The sequence below is a fragment of the Carettochelys insculpta genome, chromosome 2 (assembly GCF_033958435.1).
Source record: "Carettochelys insculpta isolate YL-2023 chromosome 2, ASM3395843v1, whole genome shotgun sequence".
NCBI lineage: Eukaryota > Metazoa > Chordata > Testudines > Carettochelyidae > Carettochelys > Carettochelys insculpta.
The window spans coordinates 27,908,967-27,935,386 of record NC_134138.1 but is presented as its reverse complement, the minus strand read 5'-3'; the positions used below and the strand labels follow the sequence as shown (position 1 = coordinate 27,935,386).

The following is a 26,420-nucleotide window of genomic DNA, read 5'->3' as shown; positions in this document are numbered from 1 at the left end:
TCAATAAATATTTCTGTTTTGTATTTGGAAAGAAGCAGGATGATTGTCCTTGTATCTAGAAATGGAAATTCATTCCTGTGGAAAAAAGTTTGACTTTTTTGCAAAAAAAAAAAAAATCCTAAATAGCAGTACAAAATTAAAAATGTGAAATTTTTCATAGAAAGTGATTTCCTGCATCTTGGAAGAACCAAAATGTAGCTTTTTAGCTTTCTGCCTCTAGATGATGAAATTATGAGACTTCCCAGCTCATTGCCAGAGAGGGAGCACCCCTGTTGTCCATTGTTTCCCACATGCCCTGCTTGCCAGAGAGATAACTAGGCTGCTGAGGAAGTGTGGCTGGAAGAAAGCTAGGGTGCTCAGCCTCCTTGCCTCCCTCTGATCTTTGCCAGAAGGGCAACTGAGCAGGCAAAGTACTGAAGTGCTGAAAAAGTGCAAGTGTTGTACAGGCTGAAATTACCTGGTCCGGAACCCTTAAGACCTGACCAGTCCTGAATGAGGGAATTTGTCTGACCAGAGGAGGTCCTCTGCCACTGGCCCTGCCTCCCCAGCCAGCTGCTAGCTCCACTTCAGGACTCACGTGACCCTCCTGTCTCTCACCCAGCTGAGCAGCTGGCATTGGCCAGGCTTTCTGGTTCCAGCCCTATCCCCTCTGGCTCCAGTCCTGCTCAGGCTGCCACCCATTGATCCTGCTGCCCCTCAGTGACCCTCCTGCCACAGGGCTCCCGGCCCCAAGGTTCTCTGGTCCAGGAACATCTGAGTCCTAGATTAGGGAGGTAAAACCTGTACCAGTATTCAAAATCAGCAGTAGATAAGTTGTTGGATGACTAAAGTCTAGTTAGCCTGATATCAGTCCAAGGCAAATAAATGGAAAAGCTGATATGGATTCAATAAATAAAAAATAAAGAATAGGATGGTTGTTATAATTATGTGTAATCCCAGTCAGCATGGTTTTATGGAAAACAGGCTTTTCTGGACTATCCAGATTTCATTCTTTGATGAAATTACAAGACTAGTTGATGAATAGTGTAAGATGTTTGATTTACTACTGCTCAACATTCTAATTTAAAAAATGAGCAGTATACAGTATGACTAGAGCCCCCATTAAATATGTTATGACCAGGCTACTGGTAGAGCTCACCGTAGTAATCAGTAGGAATCCTCATCAAATGGGGATTTCTATCTCCAGTGGATTTCACAGAGAGTGGTCTAATCTCAGCATTACTCAGCTTTTGCATTAATGACCTGAAACTAAATACAAAATCAGTGCTGTTAAAATTTGCGTAGTGAACTGGGCCCATTCAACCAAAGTGTGTTTTAATGCAGCCAAATGCAAAGTTATGCATCTATAAACAATGACTCCAAAAGGATCCAAGTGACGTGCAACTCATTATAGAGATCAGTGTTCTCTGGAAGCTGATCACTTGGGCAGCCACCCATGAGAAATTCAGGTGTTGTCCAGCTGATTAGCAAAGCTCTCCTAGCTGCCCACAGCCAGCAGTATGTGTTTCCACTGGTGATGCACATTCACACCATGCCTTGGTACACACAAGAAAATTTATCTGGCCCATAGATAGAAAAAAATAGAGGGAACCCTGACTGAGCCTGGTGTGGTGGTGTCGCGAAAGAACTAATGCTGTCCTTGGATTTATAACAGAAGAGTAGCAAGTAGAAGTAGAAAGGTGATTTTATCTCTGCATTGGTGAAATAGAGACTAACATAATGCACAGAAGTCTAATCCCATTTTAAAAAGCATGTTGAAAAATTAGAGAAGAGTCCAGAAGGAACTCTGAACTGTTTTGAGAGCTGGAGAAAATAACTTACAGTGGCCGTGTGTACACTAGCCAAAAACTTCAAAATGGCTATGCAAATGGCCATTTCGAAGTTTACTAATGAAGCACGGAAATACATATTCAGCGCCTCATTAGCATGCGGGCAGCCGTGGCACTTTGAAATAGACACGGCTCGCTGCTGTGCGGCTCGTCCAGACGGGGCTTCTTTAGAAAAGGAGCCCTGTCTGGACGAGCCGTGCGGCAGTGAGCCACGTCAATTTCAAAGTGCCGCGGCTGCCCGCATGCTAATGAGGCGCTGAATATGTATTTCAGCGCATCATCAGTAAACTTTGAAATGGCCATTTGCATGGCAATTTCGAAGTTTTTGGCTAGTGTACACGTAGCCAGTGAGAAATGTAAGGTTCTTTAGCCTGTCAATAAAGCAAACTGAAAGGTGACCTGCTTAACGTGTAAGTATTGGCGTAGAGAGAAAATGTTGGCTGCAAATGGGCTCTTTAGCAGAGAAAGTGGGACAAGAATCAGTGGGTAGAAGCTGAAGCCAGTCCACTTCAAATTAGAAATAAAGCACACATGTTAAACCAGGAGGGTAGTCAGTTACTGGAACAAACTAATAGGAAAAGTGGTAGCTTGTCCATATCTGGATGACTTTCTCAAAGCCAGATACTAGTTGTTGGACTCCATTGGGGATAACTGTATAAAATTTAATGGCCTGTGATACATGGGAGGTTGACTTGAAGATCTAATAGTCCCTTCTGTCTTTAAGGTCTATGAACCTGTGACAAACATGAAAATGAGGATTTTCCATTACCCTTGTGGATATAAGAAGCAGAAAAATACAATATATGTTCTCACTGTATGTTAAGTAATGTCTAGCAGATATATAGTATGTTCGATTTTCAAAGCACTATGGAAATGTGATTTAATCCTCTGCACTCAGGTCAAGTAGGTATTCTTTTTATTTTCCAGATGAAGGAAATGGAAACTCTATTTAAATAACTTTGTCCTAAGCTGCTAAGTGGCTGAGTTAAGGCTGGAACTGAGGATTCCCTGTCTTTTAATACCATATTGAGACCAATTCATCAAGCCGCCTCCTTAAAATTAATATTTTGGGGAGACTGGGAAGAGGTTTTATATGAGTTAATTTTTTTTAAAAGTGGCCTATTGGAAAGCTTGTTTTGGTGACAATTGATCCTAATTCCTAAGTGTGCTTGTGTTTTCTCCTAGATGCTGAGGGAAGTGGTTGCTAAAACACTTAAGAAGCATGGCATTGCAGAAAATCACAAATGCTTTACATTGTGCAGCCAGCGCCTATTTGAGATATCCAAGTTCTATTTAAAGGTACTTTATTTTTCTCTCTTGCTGTCTGAGTTGTATGTAGTTACTCCACCTAACCTATTTGCTGGATAAACACAATTAAAGACATATGATGTTGGAGTTTCATTATTGATGGAGCCTACTATTTGGCAGTTAGATAAAAGAGCTGAATGCAGAACTAAGGGACTGTTTTTAATTTTTTTTTTTTACCTTTGCTAATCAAGCCCATGTACTATATTTAGTTGGTATGTACTTTCAAGCATATAGGTTACTGGGAAGCTGTTTTGGAAGAAATTGTGAATTTTGCTAGCAAATTTATAGCAAGGACTCACTTCACTGCAAAAATATGCCTAATGTTTGTTTTTTCAAACACCTAATCTTTTAGTTTGATGTATCGAATTGCATGGGAGGTGCTTATTTAAATATATTACAGCATAAGCGGGGGAACCACGGATCATCTGTTGTTTTATTCTACACAAGAAAGGTTAGCAAGGCTTGTTTTTCATAGTGCATCTTCCCTTTCCAGCAAGACAAGTGTATTGAACCAAATGTTGACCTGTTCTAAGATATGGAAGTTTCAGTTATGCAAGTTAAGACCTGTTTCCCAGTGTGTGATTGGGTGCATATGGTAGAGTAACTTGCACTGAGTTAATGTTGTGTGGGAATAACACACCCTGAGGAGTCAGAACAATCAGATGGGGTAAGTAAAGCTACCAAAAAGAAGATGTAGAAGAGAAGGAGGGGGGAACAGAGGAGCAGCTGCTTTATCTAACATTCTTCTGTTAGTTTTTTTTAGTAGATGGCCCCTCAGCCCCTTCTGTCACCTCTGTGTATAAATTGCCTTTGCTTTGCACACCTGTTTGGCATTTAATGGATGCAGATTGTCCTACTTTACTATTTGTATCCACTTGCATCCATTTTCTGACCAACTTACACCAATTTGATGTGTGAATGCACTGCTATTTTTATCTATTGAACATGCCCTTTCAGAAGTAGTCTAACCAGTGTCATATATTGTGCTGCTGTTATTCTGTACTTTTTATTTGGATTTCCTCAGTGGACAACAGCTGATCATCAGTTTAGAGACAAGTAAAGATACTCCTTTATCATCAGAAGCCTTCTCCTGACTAGACTTACTATAATAATCAGTCTCTAAAACTTCATGTATTTTTCTTTCCCTTTTAAGAATATAATCTAAACACTGATTGCAGAGGTTTCAAAAACTTTCCCTCGCTTATATGAAGCTTTAGGAAACCATTATGTTTCTTTTGTGACAACAAAGAGCACATTCGTTGTTCTAGACAAAGCCCATTGATTACAAGGTTTAGAGGGGGATGTCAATAACTTCATTCTCAGTCTGTAATCTTCGCTTCTTGCTGCTATGCCCTTTCTTTCTCAGTTGTTCCAAATCTCTTGGCTGAAAAGTAGGAGAATTTGTGCAAGTGGCTGCAGGTATAGACTCCATGACATTGCTTAGTAAAGTATCTGTGAACCTTCTGTAGAATTCCCAAGCAATGCAACGCTTCTTAGTCTCAAGCTTTCAGTTACTCTTAGTTGTCAGGAGTGGCTGGGGTAAAATTTCTCAAAGTGCCTAAGTGACATTCAAAGTTAGTGGGATTTAGGCTCCTAGGTTACACAGGCACTTTGGAAAAGTTTACTCTAGAGGTTTAGGGAACTAAACAGTAAGGAGCCAATTCTCTCCTTAGCCAACAACCAGGATGAGTGACATGTAGCCTATGGAGAGGTGATGGATGAAGGGGATATAGAGTTCCTCTTCTTCCCACACAGGACACTGAAGGTAGGAATGGCTGCTGGAACAATGTAGTTGTAAATCTGATGGCCATACCTCTTCAGCAGGCCAATTTGAATGCAGAGAAGATCTCTCTCTCTCTCTCTCTCTCTCACTCTCACACACACACACACACACACACACACACACACACACACACACACACACACACACACACACACACACACACACACACACACACACACACACACACACACACACACACACACACACAATTTCACCAACACTAGTCACCTTTATTTTGGAGCACTGCCTTTTGTTACAAGAGCACAGTATATGTATGGTTGTAGTAAAATGTTCCATTCGGGCCATAAGAGTTTTGAATGGCATATAGTGCATCTGTAGCTTTGGAAGCATTCAGGGGCATGGCTAGATTCCAGAGCTTGACTGAAAAGCGTGGATGGCTACTGGTAATTTCATTGTTAGTGGAGAAGGAGAGAGGATAATTGCAGAGAAGAAATCAGTAATTATTTTTCTCTGGTTAAGGAGTCCTAGGGGTTCCTCAATCAGGGACAGTCTTATCCAGGTAATTTTAATGTTAGCTTCAGCTCCAGAGATTCAAGACAGTCTGGTGGCAGTTCTAAACAATGATGTGTTCTCTGCTTAGGATCTGAAAACTTCCAGGGGACTGTTAGATGAAATGAAGAAAACAGCAAACAACAATGCTAAACAGGTATCCCTATTCCTGTCTGTTCTAGAAATATGTTACTCCTGCTTAGCTGCGTGAAATATACCACTGTTAGTTCGGTGTAATGTGGGTTAGCATATGGCTCTAATGAGTGAACAGAAGTGTTCTCTGTGGTCGCTAATTTGTATTGAGTGTGGTTTTGCTGACTTGCTATCAAAATGGTTCTAATAAGGGTGACCCCTGTTAGAGAGAGAAGTTTGAATGAAGGAAAGAGACTTCAAACTCTTTCACATCAATAAGAAAAACGTGTACATGATCTTGTTTCTCAGAGGAGTTTCTGCGCTAATGGACCACCAGGGGCAGTCTGCATTCTCTCTGCTGCTGAGGATAATCTGTTTCTGTTCAAGGGTTCTGAAACAATAAAGGGTGGATTATGTTTAAAAGAAAACACAGTTGCCCTAAAGCAGGGGTGGGTAAGATGTTGTCTGTGGTCTGAATCTGACCCACCAAGCCTTTTAATCTGGACTGTGGTCAGCCCTTATGGCTGCAGAAGGAGGAGAGCTTTGGGTACTGCCCCCAACCCCAGCAAAATCTCTCAGCTCCTATTGTTTGGAAACTGGCTAATGGGAGCTGAGAGATTTTGCTGGAGGGTGGAGGTGCTACAGCATGATTATTCAGCTCCCATTGGCTAGTTTCCAGGTAATGGTAGCTGATAAATTTTTTGCTTCGGGTGAAGGCAGTATGTGACACCGGCCAACAGGTGCAGCACTAGTTCTTAGCTCATATTTACTGGTTTCCAGCCAATAGGAACTGAAGGATTTTGCTGGGGGCAGGGGCAGCTGGCAAAACCCTCCTCCCCAAGTGCCCAAGGCTGAGAGCTACATGAAATAGCCAGTACGCTGGGGCTCCTGGCAGGCAGGGATGCTTGCTGAGTGTGCTTTTGGTCAGGAGCTGCTTAGGTAAGCACCTGCCAGCCACAGCCTGCTTCTGGCACCACACCCCAGCTTCCTCTGTGACCCTGCCTCTGCTTCTATGTGCATCCCCGAAGCCAGAATTCTCTACTGCAGCCATACCCTGTACCCAAATTCCCTGCCCCATGTCACAACCCCTTCCTTTATCCAAATTCCTTCTCAGACCATACAGCCTGTTCCACACCCCACTCACCAAGCTCCCTTCTGCACGCAACTTTCATGCCAGACCCCCACATCCCCTCCATAGAGTAGTGCGGCCCTTTGACCACTTACCAAATTATTTGAGTGCCCCCTCATCAAAAAATTATTGCCCAGCCCTGCCCTAAAGTAAGAATGATAGAAGTGGCAGACCAAAGCTCTGTGAATAACTGTAAATAGAAACCAGAGGGAATGCTGAGTGGGCTCGTTCAGATGTTCAGAGGACTTGTGTGTATTTTAATGAGAAAAGTGCTGGGAGATAGTTCTCCCCAATCAGAAATTTATCAGTGTATTGAGTCATATCCTAGATGCCTCATTAAAGAAACTTCATAATGATGATGAGCACTGTGGAATATTGCCATTTTCGTTCATTATATTGTAAAAAATAAGGATTTGGTTGGTTCATTCTTATTGCAAAACTGGGGCTAACAGCAGAAAATGGCAAAAATGTCACCAGGGTGTTTTTTTCATGATTATCCTACAAGTGCAGTGTTTGTCCCACACTGCCCTCCTGTAGAATAAATGCATCCTCAAGCATGCAATTCATCAAGAATAGGTGGTAAGCCATAGTCCCCCTGCACCTCTGACCATACAGCAGTCGACATGCTAATGCTCCCAAACTTATCTGTGAGGAAAGGGGGTGGTATTTGCTCAGTTTTCCCAGATTGGGAAATAGGTCTTATAGTAAATCATTGATGGAACCAAGCATTATGTCTGCTAGACCATGCTGCATCTCTTGCTATGTAACAACTTATAGAGCTTTATTGTGCCAGAATCTCTCTAATTGACAAGCATGGAGTTATGATTGGCCACCCAGTTTGAGGAATAGCAACAGCTACAGATGCAGGAAATTGTTCAAAATGAAAACAAGGAATATTTATAATTGTGGATATACTGTTCTGCTGAAACAGGTTTTGGAAAAGACTAGCACATCTTGGTGAATCATTACATACAAGTGGAACTTATCTCCCTTCTCAAACTTCATACAGAAAGCAGTGCATGTTACCAGAAAAGTATAAATCCTGGTTACAGTGCATGGAAAGATTGGAGTATAGTATGTCAACTTTTGAGCCTCAAATTGCAAGAAATGCTTTGGGACTCAGAAATTCCGAGTGGTCTGTTAATAACTGTATCTGCTCTGTATACTCAGCACATTGACTTCTGGTGATATTACCTATTCAAACATATGTTACACAGTAAGATTACTTGCTCTGTCTGTAATATTGCAGAAGTTTGGTTTTGTTCTTGAAATTAAATCTGATATCTCCTTCATTTTTATAGGTGATTGAATGGGTTTTGGAAAAGACTAATACGTGATGATGGCAAGTCATTACATACAAATGGAACTTACCTCCTTTCTCAAACTTCATACAGAAAGCAGTGTACATTACCAGAAAAGTATAAATGCAGATTACAGGAACAAGAAGAGAGAACTTAAAATACTTGGTTCATAGATTTAATTCCCAAATCCAGTAGTATGTTGTAGCCTGTAGATATTTTATATTCAGAGTTTTTTTTTAATTAAAAAATCTGTAATGAACATTGCATTTTATAAATGTGCACTGTATTCATATTTATAGATTTCATTGGCTGAAGGACTATGACTTAGATTTATATAAACATTTTTATGTGTTGTACAGTTTATTTTAGATTTAATTAAAAAATCCAAACTTGAATGTAATAGCAGGACTATTTTATTTTTCTTTTCACAATCTTCAAGAAAAAACAGTTGAATTGGATGTGACTTTTTGTTCTTGAAGTAAGCTAACTGGGAAGATTTACAGTATAATAAAATTCCTCTCACATTTCATAATTTAAATAGCTACAATTCCTTATTGTTCTGCAGATTAATATAATTATGGATGCAGGACCCCAAAACAGTTAATCCAGTGGGAAGCCATGGGAAGTCACAGTAAACTGTCCAGTTTTAGCATGAAATAGAAAGATTGCTTTAAACAAATGAAAAATCAAACACACAATTTACAGTGGTTATTTTATGCCAGGAATGTGTACCCCCTTCCAACATTTTTTTAAATTGTGCAATGGTTTGTAAAAACTTAATCCAGAATAAGGGTGCTTGTACTAGGTATTATAATCTCAAGGGTTTCCACTGTCATGTTTTTCTTGTAATAAATTGATATTTCCATTGATTGGATGCATTTTCATACTGTGAAAGAACAAGTTCCTATAGCGCCAAAGCAGTGGTTCTCAAACTGCGGTCCACAGACCACTAGTGGCCCGTGGCTACCTTGCAAGTGGGCTGTGGACTCAGGCCCCCCAACCTCCACAGTGGGGAGCCCACGCTGGCACTTCAACCCTGCCCCATGAGGTTGGAGTGCCAGTGTCAGCTTCCTGGGTTGCTGGAAGAAAGCCCCATGCTGCATAGGATCTGCTTTGCTCAGGGAGCAAGCGTCCCCATGTGCTGCTACTCTCCCTCCCACTTCCTCAGCTGGGGGAACAGCAGCCTGTGGCTGGACTGCCTGGAGGTTTTCCCTGCTGCTCCCATTGGCCACAATTGTAGAATTGCAGCCAATAGGAACAGCAGGAGCTGTGAAGCGAGGTAAATGCCCACCAGATGCCCTAACCTCGCACCCTCATCCCCTTCATGCACCCTGTCTGAAGCCGCAGAAAGCAGCCTGCTCCTGAACCCTCCCTTGCAAACCTCCCAGACACCTGCTACCCCACAGCTTACTCCTGCACCATCCCCCTCAGCCAGAGATTGCATCCTCCCTTGCTCCTGCCACCCCAGCCAGACTCTGCACTCTCCCTTCCTCCTGCATCCTCCTTCCTGACGAGAGACACTGCCCCAGCCCTCTGCTGCACCTTCCCTCCCTTCTAGATCCCACTGCTACTCCCAGCCTCCTCCTGCATCTTCCCTCACAGCCAACCACCTGCCCCCCCAGCCCATTTCTGCACCCTACCACCCACCCAGACCTTTACCTTCCCCCATCCCTATCCCACTCGCAAGCAGCCCCCCCCTCCTGCATACTGAACCCATTTTTGGTGTCACACCCAGAGTCTGGAGGGGCTCACCAAATAACACCAGCATCCCAAAACAGTTGTCAGTCCATGGGAAACCCTGAATCTTGGTCCTCCCTGCCTCTACTCCCCTCTTTCCCTCCTGTGAGGCTGAAGCATGAGGGGAGTGAGGTTGGGGCAGCCCATCAGTGAGGGTTGGGTCTTTTGCTTTGTTTCAGGACAGGGGTTTGCCTCTTAATCGGGGGGCTGGGGGGGGGCACAATTGATTTTCCAGTGAATCGGTGGTATCCAACCCTTGCCATAAATAAAGACAACATGGAAAACGTTTGTTTTGGACATAAATCACTGTTTTACTTTATTTAAAATGAAGTTTGGTAACTAACATGATAAAGCACTTAATCTGGTCATTTTGATTTTTGACTATTTCCTTGGTTACCAATTATATATGCCACTTATGGAACGGCTCCAGTAGCCTAAGATGAATAATTTGCTATTTATTTGGAGATCAGCAAAGGAATTTTGCCATAGTGGATGACTGGCTAGTGGGTCAAGGAAGGCTTTGCATTGAGCACGGTGGCCTGTGGGCCACACAGTCTGAGAACCACTAATGTAAAGAAGGTGGTGGACTTGAGAGCAGCAGCTTTCTAATCCAAACACAACTCATTTTATCTGTGAAAATGAAGCCTGACCTGTGCTGCTTTAACAGGTCCCTGTAAACTTTACAAATACTTGCACAGAAAATAAAAGCCTTACTTATGTTATAAACACCTTTAAATTAGGCATGTCTTATCCCAGTCTAGCTAGGCCTATAAGGAGGGAGAATACATATCTGGCCAGGTCTCTGCCTTCACTGCACCCATAGCATAGGGGCTATGGCGATTTAACTTTTTTGTTTGTTTTGGAATTCATATCACACTGTTAATATGGCTGTACTGGTACAACACCTGTAGAGGAGGCTGCCCAGCAAAAAGCTAGCGGAGGTAGCCAAATCCCAACTGTATTGTTTACCTGCACGAGGATGGTTGTATTGCCTTAGCTATATTGGTATAAAACTAGCACATTACCCAGCTAGGATTTTAGGTGTTTAGATTCATTTTGAAAACCCAGGTCTAAGTCATTTCAGTTAGATGGTGACATCTGAGCTGAATAGGAGTCCTATTTACACAGCACTGATTCGAATGTTTCTTGCGATACTGCCATGAATGTTCACAGTAATAATGGTTGTAATCGTTTTCAGTGTAGACAACAGAAATAAAACTAGTCAGTATCATTTTTGTTCCCTCATCAGCTACTTTTACTGTCAGCTTCTGACTTGTTAGGGCAATGCTATGATGTTGAGTTTCAAACACTTGTTTTTTTCAAATATTATATGGAAACATGGAACTATTTCTACTGTTCCAACTTTTATAATGTTTCTATGCTGTTTGCTCCAATTAAATCATAGGCCAAATTTAAACCAACATTCTCTTTTCATATACCCAGTAGTTTTTTTTTTTTTTTTTTTTTTTTTTTTTAAAGCAAAGATTTTGGTGGAAACAGGATGTTACCTACCCTAAGAAGGTAGCCCTTAGCTTATACTTGTAGTGTTACAGTGAAATACAATTCTAAAAATAACTTTTGGGTTAATGGCATAAAGGATTTTAGTGCTGCTTATTCTGAACTGGGAATGCTTAAGTCTTAAAGTTTGTCACAGTCTATTTAAATTAAAAATGCAGGTACAAAACTAATTATGTCACCATCTGGTCTGTTTACTCCAGTACCCCATTCACGTTTGATACTCTCGTTTTTACCCTGTTAGGATGTACAGAAATTGTTTCTATACATATGTTAGAGACTCTTAAATTAATAGTCCAATTTTTAAGGGCATTAAATATTTTGTGTGACTATGATCTAGTTATCAGGTTATTTCTTTATGCATTTAAAGATCCTTTGAATGCAGATATATATGCTTTAATGTTTAATTATGAATGTATAAAGCTTTTGCACCTGGGAATTGCATTATGTTAAATTTACATTCGTAATTAAATTTGAAAACTAACACTGCACGGGTCAACAAATCACAATTTTATAACATAGCTTTTGGAAGGTGCATTTCCTGTTTAATAGTAACGAGGAGTCCTGTGGCACCTTACAGATGAACAGATTTATTGGAGCATAAGCTTTCATGGGCAAAGACCCACTTCATCAGTGGAATTGTGCAGAGAGAACTATTAGTCACATGATCTTGATATAGTCTTTTACATACGAGAGACATCCCAATTAACTTAATTTTCTTCTATTAGTGACACTTACCTCCCTTCCACACCCATGTAGACCGTGAATTCTAATTGTCTTCTCCAATCTGCAAATTTGAAGTGGGGCTTACCCATGAAAACTCATTACGTAATAAATCAATTGGTTAGTCTTTCAGGTGCTGCAGGACTGCTTGTGTTTTGTGAAATGACAGACTAACACGCTACCTTTCTCAGACTATAAATGAGTCAGTACGTTCCTTAACAGATCAGCTGTATTTTCGGTGATACACAGTACAGATGGTTGTCCTTCTCTGATATCTTCAGTATAGACCAGAGGTGTCCAACAGGCAGCATGTGGGTCAACATCTGGCCCACAGAATCTCTTCATCTGGCCCACAGTTGGCTGCTGTGGTGGCACCAGCTTCGGCAGGGCTGGCTGCCACAGAGCGCCAGCGGTTGGGGCGTGGAGACGCAGCTGACCTGGAGGTAATTGGGTAATTATTAAGCCTTGGGGTGGACAGGGGACAGTTTGGAGCTGCAGGGGGTCTAAGCCTGGGGGTGGGAGGAGTGGTTTGGTGCTGCAAGGGGTTTAAGCCTTGGGGATGGGGCTATTTTGTGTTTGCCCCCACGAACATACAAAAATTGCTGTGCACCCCCCCCCCCCAAAAAAAAAAAAACAAAAAAGAAAAGTTGGACACCTCTGGTATAGACACAATTTTTGATAATATTAGTGGTATTTCTATACAGGTTTTACAAGTAATGAACATTATATTTAGGGCTAAAGTCAACCATTTGCAAATACTGCTTTAATAGAAGTCCCTTCCTGCCCCTTAAGTTTCTGCATGAGAAGGCCGTTAACTAAACTGAACACTTTATGGCCAAGATCCATTGTTTATTTTTCTATTTAAGGCACGGCTGGTGAATCTGAAGTGTGAGCAGAAACCAAAATCTTCTTTTCTCAGCGATCTTTTTAATTAAAATGAAGTGTTTGCATGTAAAAATGAGAAGTCCTGTGGTACCCTATAGACTAACAAATATATTGGAGCATAAGCTTTCGTGTGCAAAGAACAACTTCCTCAGGTGCCGACCAAAGCTTATGCTTCAATATATCTGTTGGTCTTTAAGGTGCCACAGGACTTCTTGTTTTTGCGGACACACACAAACACTGCTACCCTTCTAATACTTGTTTACATGCAGTGATTTGTTGATCTTACTACATTGTTGCTACTATCAGGGAAACACACACTTTAGGAGCTCTGCTGGGGAAAACAAAGTGAATTTAGTGTTTGTGAAAGGTGCTAAGATACATCACATCAGACTCTGCTGGTTTCCCCACACTGCTGCACACTTCCTTGAACAATCCCCACATAGTACAACAGCTTTTTTCTTTTTGTCCTGGGTGAGGAGAGAGATTGAGATGTATATTATAATGTGGCTATTGGTTCACTAGGAACTGGACTGAGACCCTCAAAGTTTATTTCACAGGCCATACCAAACATATTGCACATTAATAATGCTGCATTTTCTCTACAATTTCAAAACAATACCTAAAAAACCAATGTCCTTACTACAGATATAATCCATTTTTAAATCAGCTGAAGTGTTTTTTCATGAAATTACTTTAGTAATTACTTAAGAATTAAGAGTAATATTCCCTGAGAGCAGAAATGCTGTAAATTTAGAATTCTGAGTAACCTCATGTACAAATTAAGCTCACCTCACAAAAATCAAATAAATGATTTTTATTAAATATATTCTTTTCCTTTAAAATATAAACTATACTTTTATAAATGTGGAATAGGCCACTATTTTGTCACTCATTCAAATATGAATCACTCCAAAATCTGTAAATGATGAAGAAATAACATTTGTAATTATCATACTTTTAATTTGTCTATAAATATATAATATGAACTTTCTTTTCAAACTGTTTAGTTATTCACTTATACTTCATATAGTACCGAGCACCTTAGATTATATATTGTGTAATTTAATTGATAGTAAAATGAATTCATTATTTACAATGAACATACATGTTTATATAACATTCCAGTGACTAAGTGTTAAAGAAATAAGGACATAGTGCAGTATAATTTATATACGTACTGACTTTTACCTACAGCACGCACACTGCTGATTAAATCTCTGTAATTTCTATAGCAAGATGGGTCCAAATTCAAAAACCTTTTGTTCTTGGACAAAAATACATCCGATCGCGTGATCTAGAGGTTTTCAGAGGAGATGCCTCCTCTGTTCAATTCACAAACCTTGGCATTTACGTTTTGATGCACCATGCATAGGTTTTTTATTGAAATATGACCCTATGATCAAAGGTCCACTCCTGTACTTGCCTCTCCAAAACAGGTAACCCTAAAAATCATGCATATCTTGATTAGAAGAGATCAAAGATACAAACTAAGTTTTAATTCCTTATGTAAGTGCCATTAGGGAAGAAACGAAAGCTACCAGAGAGTCGTTTGCTTTCAGGATTTTTGTGAAGGTGACTATATTTGCATACTGTTCCAACCTTCTGTGTCAGGTATATTTTGGAAGAGCAGTATGGTGTTTGTGAATTCAGCCCCACATCTCTGGCACATTTTTAAAATTAGTATTTTTCTATTGCTGATTAACATATATGGAAAAACCACCATAAATCAAACCTTTACATATGAGGAAACAGATTTGACTGACTTACCCTGCTCAAGGGCTCAAGTGAAAACAATTAAAATGGAATCAAATGGTTTTATTATTTAGTACATGTGATTTTTCTTTCTTTCTTTCCTTTTTTGTCAATTGAGTAGTATCTAAATTAAAACTTCTTTTCTTGTAAAGTTTAAAAGAAGTACCAATCATTGCAGTGCTACAGCTGAACTTCTGAAAGCAAACAAACACTTTCATGACTCCTGCTCATTTATAAACCTATGGCTTGCCAAAGGTGCCTTTAGTGTCAACACATCAGCTGTGTCTACACTTGCACTTCTCTTTCAAAAGAGGCATGCAAATGAAGGAAATAAAAATGCAAACAAGGCACTGATTTGCAATATCCAAATGTGGTAACCAGTATGTTTTAGAAAGACCTTCTTTCAAACAAAAAAAAAACAACAGTGTAGATGGGGCTCTTTTGAAAGTAAATCCCATCTTCAAATACACCCTTCATATTTTGTTTCAGGAAGAAGGGTTATTTCGAAGATGGGGTTTATTTTCAAAAGAACCCTGGCTACACTGCTTTTTGTCTTTTGAAAGAAGCTCTTTTGAAAGGAGAATATGCAAATGAGGTACCAAATATGTAATCATTGCCTCATTTGCATTTTCAATGACCTTCATTTGCATACCTCTTTCAGAAGAGGAATTAAAGTGTAGACAGTTATTATGAATACCTATTTCAAAGAGTTAGTTCTGTTTGCAGCTTAAAAGTGGTATAAATTCTATTTAACAGTTTTTCATTCCACTCCTACAAATTCTCATGCCGCTTTCTGTATTTCAAATGTGTTTTTAAATGAATTATTACAGAGCTACACATATTACTTAATGACATCTGTTTCAATTTAATTGATTTAGCAGCAGCACAATGTTAAGTGGGATGCTAACTTGTGGGTAAAATTTTCAAAAACACTGAAGTCCAGTTGTAAAAAGTGAGAAGGTGCACCTAACCATCAGGGGACTTAGGCGCTTAAGTTAGGTTAGTATTTTTAAAAAGTGTACCCTGTGTAATATTAGTTAAGGACACTTTAATATGTCCCTTTGTGCTCTCGTTAACAAGCTATTCAACAAAAGTTACTGCTTTGGTGCCCCCTGCAGGAAAGTGTGCATATGTTTATTACACATATACCATTTGAAAATGCCCCTCACTGCTCTGCTGTGGGTGCTGCGCTGTTCACTAAGGATTTCTTTGCCCCTTTCCAGCTGCAGTTCTCAACTAAAGATCCACCGGAATAAACCAGAAAGCAGGAGTTGTGTCAGACTCTATGAGGGCCAAGCAGTTTAGCTTTATGCAACCCCTTGTACTGTCAGGCCCCAGACAATTGTCCTGATAAAATCCAGGCTTTTATCCCCTGGATTTTAATGTACTGGACAAGAAAGAAAAAATAGTTGGCACACACATGGGATGTGTTTATAGCATGTTTGGTGGGATGGCCTTAGACAGGAAAAGGCTGAGAACCCCTGCATTAGAGCACCCTCCTAGAGTACATGCACACACAACATACCTACAAGGGTATTTATTAAAGCAGCTCCTCCTCCTGCCCTTCTTATGGAGGAGCAAGTCATTTAAATTAAATTAGGATGAAAATCATGTTTTACTGACTTTTTTCTTAGGTGGGGTATCTTCATAATAATGCATCCACTTCACATATTAAAAATAAAGAGAATCCAACCTTATTCTGGATCACAACTGAAGGTCCTACTCTTGCAGCTGCTTAGCCCTTACCTCCTCTAGATAAACAAATACACTGAAATAGGCACAATTTGTAATTTTGAACTGTCTGCACATACAGTACTAGACTCTTCTCCACCGTACAATATGCGGTTTTCAGTTACTAGCATCGTAAAATTCCATTCCTGCCATTATGTACAATGAGCTATTGTCCCCCGCAACTGAAAGTGATTTCAGTAACTGATCTGAGTCTGAAATCTGTTGGTCTTTTTTTCTAGGTGTGCCCCCTTTGTAGTTGATCAAGATGAAGGCTGGGCTTTGCAGAAGCACCAGAGACAAAGCCCCTGCACTGAACTGCCAATCTTTCGTATGTTGCCAGCAGTTACAGGTGTCTGCTCGTGATTGTACTTCAGATTAGCATGCCAGCCTCATTTTTGTTTTAGGAAGCAGATGTAACTTATGCCACCAAACCAAGTCTTGTAATCTTAGCTGAAAGGAATGAATGAATGATGAACACAATTGGCTTTGGACAAGAATGAAGGTCCAGTTGCTGAAATCAGAAAAGAGACTGAGTTAGTGATTGTTCAGAGCACTGATAAAACTAGCGCTTGTTTACAGGTTATTTACTTGATTTATTAGCTGCTAAATACTTTTAAGGCAATCAGATAAAAGAAACAGCACTTTATCATGTCCATCACACTGCATCTTATTTTCCCACAGCTTAACTTGTTGCAAATAATCAGGTCATTAAGACTAATCAATGACTCTGGCACAGTGCCACACAATTCCCCCAACAGGCGGGTCACACGCATGGGCAGGTGGCACTTGTGGGTGGCTCTGGGAGGAGCCTCATTTAAAGGCTCCAAGAGCCACATGTTGCTCCAGAGCTGGAATCACCACACTGCAGTGTTCCATTCGCCACACGTGGCGAATGGTGATCGTAGTGGACACCACGGCTCTAAAGCAAGCTGATCAGTTCAGAGTTTGCCTCCATGATTTGCTTACTCTAATTATACCCACACTATTTATTGCATGCATCCCTTATTAACTTTAAATGTATTCACAGTAGTTGGTAGTTTTAGTAACTACTTGTCTAGGCTTGTTCAGGCATGTCTTAAGTTGGGTCTGCTTATATCAGGTAAGCCAGCCCTACAGGAACCTAGAGTGTTCAGTTCAGAAAGCAAACTGTTTTGTTTTGGATGCTACACCTCATGCTGCATAGAACAAACATGTAACCTAAGAACAGCACAGTTCAAGGGTGTCATCACTATGTAACAGGCAATAAGATCTTCTATTATGGGATCCTGCAGTTAATACAGGGCTAGATCCACACCAGGATTTAGACACCAACCGACACTTAGGTGCTGATGTCTGAAATTCAGATTCTCAAAACACTCACTTAGCTGCTCCTTAACAATGTAGTTGCCTAAACTCTGAAGGCAACTACATTTCTACCTTCTAGTCCTCTATGACCCTGAACATTTGCTGCTGGCTGTTGTGACTCCCATTCCTAGGCACCTATCTTTCCACGTGCCTTACACCCAGAGCCTGAACACCTCACTCACGGTTACAGATTCCAGTAGGTGGAGGACATGCTAGTGCTTCTTGTGCTACGTCCTTCCTGGGGGTACAGCCCAAGTCTGTCTGCGAAAGGAGCCTGTTTTCTTCTGCACTTTTTCAAAGCTGATATGGTTCTTTGCTTCTGATGTTAGCATTTCATAAAGCCAGGAATAGTGACACTGTATTTTAAATGGCCGTGTATTTCCTCTCTTTGTTCCACATGCAAATAATGGAAACACCGTGTGTCTACAGAAAGCAATTTTCTAACCCATTCTCTTCCACTGTTGCAGGTCCAGGGCATTAAAAGTGCAATATTATGGCCTTATCTTGCTAGATAATGAGCACCTTCATTTTACAGTAATTTAATTGGGACTTGCAAGCACGTAGCAAGACTGGACACGTAGCACAGACTTCTCCAAAGAACTTAGTGCCCACAATTGAGGTCAGATCTTCAGAACTGCTAAAAGGAAATGGCAGGGTTCAAAAGTGAACAAACGATTGGTGGCTGATTTTTGGTTTTTTTTTAAATCTGGACACACACACACACCACAGCAGGCGCTGAGCGTGTTGAAAATCAGTTCCTTAGTTAGGAAGTGTTTACAGATGGCTGCATACAAATGCAAAAACCCGGGAGTATCTGACCACCTTGCAACCTGATTTGTCCCTAAATACAAAAAAGCATTCTTCCCCGCTCGCACGGTTTTACCATTTTATCCCTCCCCCCACCTTTTTTATTTTATTGACGCTTTCTAAGGACAGGTCATACCTACATAATTATAATAAAAGGCCTTAGCAATCTCCTTCATGATATCAGTCATTATTTTTGGTGTTCAACAATGCATGAAACAATTTGTTTTGCATATCAGAAATCAGTGCACCCATGAATTTTTCCTACAAGTATAGTTAGGTAGGTAAGTGCCTACCCGCAACCATGAATGCAAAGACAGCCAGTGCCACTAAGCACAATGTCACGCTAACCATGCGAAGAATAATTGGCTTATAATAGATGTACACATAGTGGCCTCCATTCCCATAGCTAAATGCAATACTTACAAATTCTCCATCTTTGCCTCCAAAGTCTAAATAAAGCATCCTAATGCCATCGTCTGAAGACATTTTTAGTTTCTCATAGGGACACTGTACAATTGTTTTGGACAAGGCACCATCTTGTGGTTCAACTGTGAGAGAGAATCCATGGTCGTAATGGATGGTCAGACGGCACTCCTGGTTTTTGTAGGTGCAAGCTGAACATGAAAAACAAAATTTAGATTACGAGAGCCAGGCTCTTGAGAAACTTATATTTGTAAACCACCATTCATAACTACGCAACTTCTTATTCACTCTACTTACAAAATTAACAAAGACAACACCTTTTCAAGGAAACAGTCAACCTGTCTGCTTCCACTTTCTGACCTACTTTAAGCCTCTTCCTAATTCTACTTCAATAAAAAAAAAAAGACACTAACATTCTTTTATAGGTAGAACTTGCAACCACCTTCCTGCAACAAACAAAGTAGTGTGATTGGTGGCTGGCGATGAGTAGCTAAAGAATGAGGAAGTGTGCATTTACGTGGCAGGCTGAGAGATTATCTATATGGCTTTACTCTGTATTTCAGAGTCACTATTTAGCCATGTTAACCGGCTTAACTGGCTTTCATTGTGTTTCCTTCAAGACGTACAGCTGTGCGTACGTGTGGTTATACATAATGAACACACACATGGAGGACCAACTCCTCTGAAAATTATACAGGTTCGACCTCCTTGGTCTGGCACCCTTGGGATCTCAACAGTCCTGGACCAGGGATTTGGCCAGAGACCAAGGGAGGTCAATTCTGCCCCACTGCTGGCCTCCAGCCCATTCCTGGGCTTCCCTCTCTACTGTCACCCAAGGCTTTCCAATCTCCTCACCCTCTGGCTCCCAGCCACAGCCGCAGCTTCCCCAAGCCACAGCTTCTTACCCCAGCAACGAGCTGCCATGAGCTGTCACTCTTTTGTCTGGGTTGTCAGTTTACCAGCCCAAGCTGCTACTTCCTGCTACTGCTGCGCCTATACCACCCAATCTGGCTGCCAAGACCAGCTGTGGCTGCCGTGCCCAGGGCTCCTGGCGCTGGTATGGCTGGCCCCGTCTATTCCCTGCCAGACCACAGATGTGGCTGGATGAGAGAATGCTGGATTTGGGTGTTTTAACCTGTAGTAGGTTTCACTAAAGGCCTTTGAAAGGATTCTCGTGTTTTCTGCTGGTCCGTGATTTCCGCGAATGGGTGAGCGGCCCTGGCTCTCTTCTGAAATTTGATTGCCAACTGAAACCAGTTAACTTTCAAACAGGAAAGTCAAGCCCTTGCTCATCCTTTGTTCCTCTTCAGACATAGCGAACAAGTGAAATGAGCTATTCCTCTTGTTCTGTTGACTGCTTCAACAGCTGTTCCCGGGCTCAGCAGGGCAAGGCTACTGGCTACCCCCCACACTGCCGCTCACTGCCTGCTTACTGGTAAATACTTACCTGAATGACTGATCCTTGCTCCAAAGGAGTGGGCAGCTGCATATTGCAGTCTTTACCTTCATCTGCCTGAAATTATAAGCTCCTCATGGTTCCTGCAGGATACTGTGCCTTCCTCAGATCCCCACTATGAGATTACTCTGCCCCTAACTATTCAAAGATATTGACGTATTCTCATTCAAAGCTCTATCTGAAATCCTCTCCTTGGGGTTTCAAATGGTTTTTGTGGCAGGCAGATGGAGCTCTCACTTATGTCTGGGTTGGGGATGCTGGAATGGGGGGCACAGCCCTGCCACTTTTAACCAGCTACAAGGGCAAATGATGGTGTGTGTGGGGAGGAGCCAGTGGGGACTGGAGTCTTGGTGGTAGGGGAGAGGCTGCACGGAGCTGGGCTTCTAGGGAAGAGGCAGTGTGGGTCAGAGACGAGGGAAGAAAGGGCAAGGTATGGATCCGGGGGCACAGGCTGGTGCAGCCATGGTCTGGTGTTCTCTCCCCCTCCCACTTCTAGGAAGTTTTCACTACTTCTTGTCTCATTAAGGAGGTTGGCTGATCCTCCGTTCTCCCAAACGGTTCCCTCTCTGCACTAAAACACTTTGGAATGCATTGCCTCATGGACAGCTGATTTGGTGTCTCCTCAGAGGTGCTGTGGATCAACTGCCATGAATGTCCTCATCAAGTAGGGCAGGTACTGGACGTGCATGGAAGGAAGGCAGCTGACTGGCTACAAACTAAGCTGTTACTAGTCAGTAGGTAAGGTACCTGCCTTTCACTGTCACAAAATCAGAGCAGAAGGTGTTGTGTGGACATACCCTAAAATTACAGCAGTTGTTTACACCATTTAGCATTAAAATAAAGTGCTATTTTTAAAGGCTGCACTGGAGAGCTATGGAGAATGACGATGAAAGACAGCGCTCAGAACTGACTGATAACTGGTGAAATTTCACCTACAGCAATTCAAACAAGTCCATATTCTATGTCTCCAGACTGTGGAAGACTACTGGAATTCATTCTGCTTTACCACACCTAAACAGGTTTCTGCGATTTATGCAGTTACACTATTTCCTTGGATGTTGCGGAGAGTAAATAAAAGAAGTCAATCCCCTTGACCTAATTGGTCTCACCCTGAATGTGTGTGTACATCTCAGAATGCCAAGATACACAAGAAAATCTCATTAAACTTAAGATTCAGGTACTCAACTCCTCCCTCCAGCTTCCAAACCAGACACAAAGAGACAGTGTCTCCAAGCACAAAATGAGCATCAAAAGGTAAAAGCTGCAAAGGGGATCACTTTTGAGTACTAATTAGTTTCCTGGTAATTGAAAAAAAGACCCTGATAATCGTAACCAAGGACTCTGCAACATGGCTGATTTAACTATATGTTAGCTGGGGGGATTGAATGCCAGATGAAACTCAGACCTTACATAGAATTGATGGAATCCCTGATTTTACCAGCACCGATGAAAGGTAAGAGTGGAGTGGCAAAGAGATCAGAAGGATTTTACAGGTTTGGGGGATGGGTCTTATACCGTGAGAACTGTACCCCTTTGGACAAGTAAGAAGGCGAACCGACAAACAGGAGTGGGAAGGCTGGAGCACATGACCTATGAAGACAGGTTGAGGGATTTGGGCTTATTTAGTTTACAGAAGAGAAGACTGAAGGGCAATTTAATTGCAGCCTTTAACTTCCTGAAGGGGAGCTCTAAAGAGGATGGAGAGAAACTGTTCTCAGTGGTGACAGATGGCAGAACAAGGAGCAAAGGTCTGAAGTTACAGAAGGAGAGGAGCAGGTTGGATATTAGGAAAAACTACTTCACCAGGAGGGTGGTGACGCACTGGAATGCGTTGCCTAGAGAGGTGGTGGATTCTCCATCCCTAGAGGTTTTTAAGTCCCAGCTTGACAAGGTCCTGGATGGGATAATTTAGTTGGGGTTAATCCTGCTTGAAGCAGGGGGCTGGACTTGATGAGTCTCCTGAGGTCCCTTCCAGCCATATGATTCTATGAAGGGGGGTCAGCCACGTGTTTGAGACCAACAGGCCTAAATATGGGTTTGTCCACACAGGGAAGTTATCCCGGAAATCAGGTGAGGTGTGAATTTGAAGCCCTATTGTTCTTCTGGAATAACTCCTCTTGTGGCCATGCCACACAGAGGCTACGTCTACACGAGCCCCAAACTTCGAAATGGCCACGCAAATGGCCATTTTTGAAATTTACTAATGAAGTGCTGAAATGCATATTCAGCGCTTCATTAGCATGCGGGCGGCCGCGGCACTTCGAAATTGACGCGCCTCGCCGCCGCACGGCTCGTCCCCACAGGGCTCCTTTTCGAAAGGACCCCGCCTACTTCGAAGTCCCCTTATTCCCATTCGTGTGGCCATTTCGAAGTTTGGGGCTCGTGTAGACACGGCCAGAGAGTTAAACCAGAATAGCTATGCCATTTTCCTCATGTAGACAAGACCCAAGAACAGAAACTGCTGTGTTCAGTCACTCTATCCTGGACTGCATCATGCAAGGAAGGAAGGCAGGTTGTCCTAATGGAGAGGTGCTTTATACCCATTATTGTTAGACTGCCCCCCAGCTTGTTTTTTAACCTTAAACAACACAGGTCAAGGTGGGTAAATGGCCAAACTTCATTTGTGAGTTTTGGCTATTTATGGCTCCTACCTTACCCACTCCTCTTTGCAGACAGGTGCCCCAGCCAGACCACCAGTAACCTTTACACCCTCCCCCGATGTCTCCAATACTCCAGGAGGATGTTTCTTCTGGGGGTCACAAGCTGTGGTGCTTTGAACCAGAAGCAGCAGCAGGAGCCCCTCCTTTCTTATGACAATCACCTTCCAAAGGCGGAAGATCCCCATCTCTGGGCCTTGCCCTCCATGCATTGTTGGCTGCTAGACTTGTATCAGAGCAAGGAAGAAAAGACCAAAAGGGAAGTCAGGATGACATGACAGGAAGCCTGAAACCACATAACCTGCCACACTGACTACAGAAGTTCAGAGCTGGCTGCAAAAGCAGCAATGCATTTTTCACAGAAAACCGATATTCTGAACTTTCAAATCAACTCTAGCGGAAATATTGACCCAGACTAATGATCCCAGATCAGGTGCCTGAGTCTCACACTGAGAAACTGGCCTTAGGACAAAACACCAAAGTCACTTAATGCAAAGAAGAATTTCCAAGTGTTACTCACGGGTTGCGATTTCTGTGATGAGCTCAGCTGAGTTGTGGCAGCCCTGAACGATGTTTCTTGTCCACAGGGAGAGGTCTCTGCTAGTCTCTGTCCTGAAGAGATGCGTCTCAATCCCTTGCCGTGTACCAGTGCGTGTTGCAAAAGACAAATCCACCCCAGATTGTGGGGATCCCTTACCTGGGCCTGAATGGACCAACCTGAAATTGGAGTTAAAAATAAAATCAAAATGCTGCATTGCTTGGTGCTGTTCGGTGTACCCCATCACACAGCTGTACGCAATGGAGTGAATTTAATGCTGGCAAAAGGTGCTTGAGTAACAGCCAGGGAGAAAGAATGGTTCTGTTTATCCATGAAACAAGTACAGAAGGGCAGAAGTAGGACAAGACGCCTAAACCCAGATCTGCACATGGAGAGGGTGTAGGTTTCTGAGCCAGCTTGTAGCTTAAGGTCTCTTTTGTGTCTGCCAGCAAGAGTGGCAACCACTGTTAGCTGGGCGGAGAGGGGAAGGGATTTTTGATGTGGACAGTTTCTCTGGGAACTGGACACAGTGCAATCAATCAGCCCCAAAATCTGGTGCCTGAGGTTGTATATGATACTAGGTCCATCTTATTTGGGCTAGAAATGGTGGTTGCTGGCAGTGTTCCCTGTGAGTATTTCTATCCATGTGTGGAATACATTTGGTTTCGTGCATCAAGCTGCATGTTTGCACACCACCAATGGAAACACGTTGTGGAAGGCTGTGGGTGCTCTGCTAATCAGCTGGGTAGCATCTGAATTTCAGCTGGGCGGCCACCCAAGTGCTCTGCTCAGAGCACAACACTGGTGCTGGGCCTGACTATTAAAACACTGAAAGCACAGGGCAGCGAGCCCATATACAGCCTTGCAATTAAAGCACCAGCCTATGCAAAGAAGCACCAGGATGTCTGAACAGACGACAGGGTGTTCATGTTCATCTGAGCATACACCAGTCACTCTGCATCAGGGGTTGTTGGCAATCATGCACAAAAATTAACTATAAAAGTTCTGTACCTGATTCTGGCCTTAATGTGGAAGCCCCAAACCATTTGATTTGCTTTGGAAATACGAGAGCTAATTCAGATAACATTATTTACAGAGAAACCACAATGCATCTCAGATCAGACCTAACAATCTTCACTCTAAATGAGGTTAGACACAAGGTAGCAGGCTCCGATAAAAGAGCCAGCAGCAGACAGCAAGTACCATCTTGTGCATATTTTACCTTAAGCAACTAAAGCATAAATAATCTCAAGTGCACCAACTAACTGAAACCTGAACTTTTTTCTTGTGTTTTGTGGTACCCAAAGAAAACCTGAAACTAACTTTTACTCCAGCACGACCAGCTGATTGTCAGAGTGACAAAGAAAGATTTGTTCACCTAGCCCGAAAATGACATTTCAGAAAAAGTTGTTCTAAAATAAAATTGGCATCCAAAAATCTCATTTCTCCTTGGGATTATCCATATTTAAAAGTGGGGATTGTAGGAAGTTAGAAAAGTAATTGCAGGACATTACAACAGTTCAACTGTAACGATGAACGTCGAGAACTACATTTCCCCATTTGAGGGTTAAACAGTAACCCTCAGAGAGGCAACTGATAAGAAACCAGAGTGATTCTTATAAAACTGACACCTGAAGAAAACAGAAATACAGATGTGTCTGTTTCTATCTCACCATAAGTAAATGATAAATGTTGCACACAAACAAACACAACGTATAATAAAAGGTTCTGCAATGTAATTACCTGCAGTGTAAAATAATCCCCACACTTAAATATTAATTCCCAACTAATTGCATTCCTTAAAGAAAGCTTCCTTGTACCTGACATCACAGAATGGTACTGTTTATCAGGGGTAAAAGTAACTTACATTTCTTATGCGTATTGCGTTGAACTGTCCCCCACCCAAGGTGGGGCCTTGGAGTAGGGGACATGGGAGTGGGATACAATAGGACATTACATACAAGAAACTTAAGAGTGTGATGGAGTGCAGGAGGCTCAGGGCAGTGGGTTTGGGTGCATGGGGCATGCAGGCATCTGGGCGGGGGCTGGGGTGTGTGTGTGGGGTCTCAGGTCAGTGGGTTTGGGGTGTACAGGAGTGCAGAGGAGGCAAAGGAGTCTTTGAGGGAGGGCAGGGGATCTGAAGCACTCTCTCTGTTCCTATTGATGCTGCTTGTGGCTTACTCTTCCCCTTCTCTCACTGTCAGGGAGGGAGAGGAACGTTCATAGCCTGGGTCACTCTCCCCTCTGCCTCCTCCTCACCAGTCAGGAGGAAGAGGGATGCAGGAATGCTGTGTGCTGTCCTGTAGCTCCCTGACAGTGATGGAGAGGGAACAGCAAGCAACAAGCAGCGTAAGTAGGAATGAGGTACTGTTCCCTCTAAGCTGAGTGTTTGGACATCTGCCCAAGAGAGATTCAGGTGCTGCCCAGCTGATTTACAGAGTGCCCACAACTGGCAGCATGTGTTTCTACTGGTGGTGCACATAGGTACATGCCTTGGTGGGACCGGGGATTGGGGATTTTGCATGTCTGAAGATCAAGGGTACTGGGATACTCATATTTTTTTAAAGGGGTACTTTATATGAAAAAAAAAGTTAAGAAACACAGGGGTAGATCTCAATTTAATCGGTTTAACAGCCAGCAAGAGGGATCTGGCTGTTAAACCAATTAACTGAGTCCTAGTCTTTCAGTGTGGCAGGGAGCTGCCCCTGCCATGATGTTTGGGGGGCAGTTTTGGGCTATGGGGTGTTTAAGGCTGATGGTGGCTTGGGGCTGTGAGGGATCTGAAGCTGAGGGTCGGAGGGGGTGATTTGGGGATATTTGATGTTCAGCCCTTGGAACATGTAAAAAATTGCCTTGTGGT

At 42.3% G+C, this 26,420-nt stretch overlaps 2 protein-coding genes across 3 annotated transcripts in view; one reads left to right on the top strand and one right to left on the bottom strand.

The window, feature by feature from the left end:
• The window catches only part of MTBP (MDM2 binding protein), a 59,917-nt gene extending 45,488 nt beyond the window's left edge, over window positions 1-14,429 (top strand). For both annotated transcript variants that reach the window (XM_074986721.1, XM_074986720.1), the window contains exons 20-22: window positions 3,015-3,128; window positions 5,522-5,587; window positions 7,993-14,429. In XM_074986721.1, the coding sequence (XP_074842822.1) occupies window positions 3,015-3,128; window positions 5,522-5,587; window positions 7,993-8,028 (216 nt within the window). In that variant the 3' untranslated portion in view covers window positions 8,029-14,429. The remainder of the gene's footprint in view (window positions 1-3,014; window positions 3,129-5,521; window positions 5,588-7,992) is intronic.
• The window catches only part of SNTB1 (syntrophin beta 1), a 196,299-nt gene continuing 178,032 nt past the window's right edge, over window positions 8,154-26,420 (bottom strand). Inside the window, exons 5-7 of the mRNA XM_074986722.1 lie at window positions 23,543-23,739; window positions 18,910-19,100; window positions 8,154-16,846 (exon numbers count right to left, since the gene is read on the bottom strand). Coding sequence (XP_074842823.1) covers window positions 16,754-16,846; window positions 18,910-19,100; window positions 23,543-23,739 — 481 coding nt within the window. The 3' untranslated portion in view covers window positions 8,154-16,753. The remainder of the gene's footprint in view (window positions 16,847-18,909; window positions 19,101-23,542; window positions 23,740-26,420) is intronic.